Raw genomic sequence first — 4,710 nt, forward strand, 5'->3', positions numbered from 1 at the left:
TCCTCTGCTGAAGCTCGTCCAGAAGAGGCCAGAGGGGTCAGAAGCATTTTTCTATCTAAATCYTGGTGAAATGACCAAACCTGGTGTTTCCTGCGGGGCAGGGATGTGTTCCCACATCCCCCCTGCTGCTCCAGAGGGTGTTTGGGGCTGAGCCCGGCCCCAAAGGCCACCGGGGACAGGAAGGAARCCGAGCTGCGCTCAAGATAGACGCGTTTGTTGTTCTATATTTAGGAGCACAATAATTAGGGCTGGTTGTTTATCCTGACAAACATCAWAATTAATAGTCCGTGGCAGGCAGGGCAAATCCTCCCTGCGCCTGGCAACGCTGAGCTGTCCTGGGAAGGGCAGGGGGCTCATTAAAGGGCTGCTTTTAGGGAATATTTCGCTGTTTGCTCCCCAGCCACGGGTGCTGRGGGGCTCTGAATTCGTGGTGAGGGGGGTATTGTGCTCAGGAAATTCTGGGGAGCAGCAAAGGGCAGATTGACGATGCTTGGTGGCATCCAGGGGTGCAGTTGGGTGCAGAATTCAGCTTGTAATTGTGGCAGGTGTTGCTGGTGGGGCACGGGGAGGTGCAGGCAGCCAGAATGAGCTTTTATCAGCCTGGGAAAGAAGGAAGGGAGAGACGCTGAGGGCAAAGGGCTTCTCCGTGCTCCCGCTAGATGGGGATGGAGGCWTTGCCAGAGCGCTCCGGCTGCGCCCGCGGGGAGCGCCCGGCTCTCGCCCCCGCCTCCGCTCGGTGGCCACGGTGCCATCAAAGGGTCACAGCCTGGCTACCGGGGCAAATCGGTGCTGACGGGGTCTGTGTTGGCCCCGCAGATGCTGCAGGACTGCCCCAAGGCGCGCAGGGAAGTGGAGCTGCACTGGCGGGCGTCGCAGTGCGCGCACATCGTCCGCATCATGGACGTCTACGAGAACCTCTACCAGGGGAGGAAGTGTCTGCTGATCGTCATGGAGTGGTGAGTGCCCGGCCCAGGGGCTGGCATGGCTCTGCAGGGTGGTGGGGGCACGCCAGAACGGGGGTGGGCATTTTCCAGCCAGGGGGATGCCAGCCCGGACGGGGCTGTGTGGGTTCTGAGTCATTCCGAAACYGGGCTCGGCTCTCACAGGCCTGTGGTTGTCACAAGTTGGTCATAACCAAACTGCCTCTGGCCATCGAGAGCCGGGGTGGGCAGCCAGGGAGGGCAGAGGGTTCTGGGCATCCTGGCCACCCACCATCCGAGCCGAGCTGGCACCACCACTGCTGCCCTGACACCTCTGGTGTGGGTTGGAGCTTGGTATGARCCTGGAGACGAGGAGGAGGAATGAAGGGGAAAGTATTGAAACCACATCCCAACCGCAGCTGTGATTTGATGCAGCTTCCTTGCCAAAACCTCTCCTCGGGCACGCTGGTAGGTCGCCCGGGGGGCAGCGGGTGCAGGAGCACCGTGAGCAGGTCCTGGCAGGGAACAGGCACCTGAGAATCAGCCTGGCACTCTGGGCAGCCCGGGACGGGGAAGGGGTGGGTGTTGGGGGAAGGAGGAACAGCTGAGGGGCTGGAGGAGAGTCCCCAGGACTGGCTCTGTGAGCCTGGGATGATCGGGGTGTGACACCTGTCATAGGGAAGGGTTTGGCTTCCAGCAGGAGCAGGGTTGTGGGTCTATCCTGATGGCTCTGGATCCATCCTGATGGCTCTGGATCCATCCTCAGGGGCTCTGGATCCCTCCTAATGGGCTCTGGATCCATCCTGATGGCTCTGGATCCATCCTAACGGGTTCTGGATTCCTTCTGATGGCTTTGGATCCATCCTAACAGGTTCTGACTTCCCCCTGACAGGCTCTGGATCGCTCCTGACAGGCTCTGGATCCATCCTCAGGGGCTCTGGATCCGTCCTGATGGCTCTGGATCCATCCTCATGGGCTCTGGATCCATCCTGATGGCTCTGGATCCATCCTAACGGGTTCTGGATCCATCCTGATGGCTCTGGATCCATCCTGATGGCTCTAGATCCATCCTCAGGGGCTCTGGATCCCTCCTGATGGGCTCTGGATCCATCCTCAGGGGCTCTGGGTCCATCCTGATAGCTCTGGATCCATCCTCAGGGGCTCTGGATCCATCCTGATGGCTCTGGATCCATCCTGAGGGGCTCTGGATCCATCTTAAAGGGGTTCTGGATCCATCCTAACAGGCTCTGGATCCATCCTCAGGGGCTCTGGATCCATCCTGATGGCTCTGGATCCATCCTAACGGGTTCTGGATTCCTTCTGATGGCTTTGGATCCATCCTAACAGGTTCTGACTTCCCCCTGACAGGCTCTGGATCGCTCCTGACAGGCTCTGGATCCATCCTCAGGGGCTCTGGATCCCTCCTAATGGGCTCTGGATCCATCCTGATGGCTCTGGATCCATCCTAACGGGTTCTGGATTCCTTCTGATGGCTTTGGATCCATCCTAACAGGTTCTGACTTCCCCCTGACAGGCTCTGGATCGCTCCTGACAGGCTCTGGATCGCTCCTGACAGGCTCTGGATCGCTCCTGGCAGGCTCTGGATCCATCCTAATGGATTCTGGATCCATCCTATTGGGTTCTGGATCCCTCCTAATGGGTTTTGGATCCCTCCTGATGGGCTCTGGCAGCAGAAGGCCCCGGGGGCCGCAGGCAATCACTCCTGCAGATGTTCAGTGAATGTCAGGGAGATGCTATCAGTGCTGCTGTTTCTGCCTTGGTCTGATAAAGCAGGGACAGGAAATGCCATTATCCCTGCTCTCATGGACAATTCCCCCATATCTCAGTCCTGATCTCTCTGGAGCTGTTTTTCCTCAGGATATCTGRGGAAGGAGCCCCACCAATGGTTCTGTCCCTGCTCTGGGGTCCAGCCTGTGCCTCCCCCAGCCCATCCCAGTGCTCCCCACATCTCTCCCATGCCATGAACTCTGCTCAGCATTTCTGTGCAGGGTTCTGGTGCTGCTGAGGGAGCAGGAGGAGGCCCCGTGTGCTGGGAGTGCTCTCACCATCTTCCAGCCACGCTGGCTGCCGTTACTGGAAATGTGTTTTTGTGGGGTGACCACGTCCGCCTGCAGCCTGCACCTCTGCCAGCAGCAAGCTCTGCACTGCTCATTTTGGGAAGGAGGAGGCTCTGAAATGCCCCAGAAGCACCAAGGATTGGATGGGGAAGGGGAAGGTTTCCTGCTGAGCTGGTGCAGCTCCTGGGCGGGCAGCAGAGGGGATGGACACACGGAGGTGACCCTGCCTGCTTCTCTTGCAGCTTGGATGGAGGGGAGCTCTTCAGCCGCATCCAGGACAGGGGAGACCAGGCCTTCACGGAACGGGGTATGGAGCCCTCGCCCTGCTGGGCTTTCAGTCCACTTTGTGCCCTCGATGGCTCGTGAATCCCCAGAGTTCTGTGCTCAGGGAATGTGGGCACCAGGGGTCCTGCTTTTCCTGCTCACTTGAGAGCAGTGTTAAGGGCTGTTCCCACACCCAGCACAGGCAGGAGCTTCAGCGACCTTCAGAAACATCCACCTTGCTCAAAAAACAACGTCCACGGGCTGTGGTTCTCAAAGATTTCATTGATCCCATTTCCTCTGGCCAGGAAAAGCAGCTACACATCCCAAACTCTGAGCCCCCATTGCCCCCTTTCCTTCCCATACTAAGGGGAACCTTTCCCAGCTGAATTCCTTCCTCCCTGGGTGTCCCTGGTGGTTCAAACCCCTCCTTGGTGTTGGGGTCAGGGGCTGCTCTGCCCCATYCCTTCCCTTGSGAGRTGCAGGTTCCTTAYCCRGGGATGGGGAGCAGCACAGACTCCRTGGAAAGGGGAAATCAKGTAGGGAAAACCCCTCTGAGCTCAGCCAGGTTCTGTGACTGCAGGTTTGTAGGGTCACCCAGGGAGCYGTGCTCTTTTTAACCTGCCTGGGAAAGCTTCTGATGGTTTCTTTGCCGCTTCAGAGGCGTCTGAGATCATGAAGAGCATCGGGGAAGCCATCCAGTACCTGCACTCCATCAACATCGCACACCGGGACGTCAAGGTACCACCCCACGCCGCCCTGCCCTGTGCCCTGGTGTTCCAGACCCCTCTTGGCTGTGCCAGACCCCTCTCCACAGTGCCAGACCCCTCTCAGCTGTGCCAGACCCTTCTTGGCCATGCCAGACCCCTCTCCACCGTGCCAGACGCCTCTCAGCCATGCCAGACCCCTCTCAGCCATACCAGACCCCTCTCTGCCATGCCAGACCCCTCTCAGCCATGCCAGACCCCTCTGAGCCATGCCAGACCCCTCTCCACTGTGCCAGACCCCTCTGCCATGCCAGACCCCTCTTGGCCATGTCAGACCCTTCTCTGCCATGCCAGACCCCTCTTGGCCGTGCCAGACCCCTCTCTGTTGTGTCAGACCCCTCTCTGCCGTGCCAGACCCCTCTCGGCCATACCAGACACCTCTCTGCCATGCCAGGCCCCTCTCCACTGTGCCAGACCCCTCTCTTGGCCATGCCAGACCCCTCTCAGCCATGCCAGGCCCCTCTCCACTGTGCCAGACCCCTCTTGGCCATGCCAGACCCCTCATGTCCATACCAGACCCCTCTCCACAGTGTCAGACCCCTCTCAGCTGTGCCAGACCCCTCTTGGCCATGCCACACCCCTCTCAGCCGTGCCAGACCCCTCTCAGCCATGCCAGACCCCTCTCCACGGTGTCAGACCCCTCTCAGCCATGCCAGACCCCTCTCCACTGTGCCAGACCCCTCT

The 4,710-nt window shown here is 59.5% G+C and overlaps 1 protein-coding gene across 1 annotated transcript in view; it reads left to right on the forward strand.

The window, feature by feature from the left end:
• The window catches only part of LOC130587039 (MAP kinase-activated protein kinase 2-like), a 13,400-nt gene that overhangs the window by 5,207 nt on the left and 3,483 nt on the right, over nt 1-4,710 (forward strand). Inside the window, exons 2-4 of the mRNA XM_057387995.1 lie at nt 817-956; nt 3,241-3,305; nt 3,921-4,157. Of these exons, the coding sequence (XP_057243978.1) occupies nt 817-956; nt 3,241-3,305; nt 3,921-4,157 (442 nt within the window). The remainder of the gene's footprint in view (nt 1-816; nt 957-3,240; nt 3,306-3,920; nt 4,158-4,710) is intronic.

This window comes from Malurus melanocephalus, unplaced genomic scaffold, assembly GCF_030028575.1.
Source record: "Malurus melanocephalus ecotype Western Australia unplaced genomic scaffold, MMel_1.1 scaffold_1479, whole genome shotgun sequence".
NCBI lineage: Eukaryota > Metazoa > Chordata > Aves > Passeriformes > Maluridae > Malurus > Malurus melanocephalus.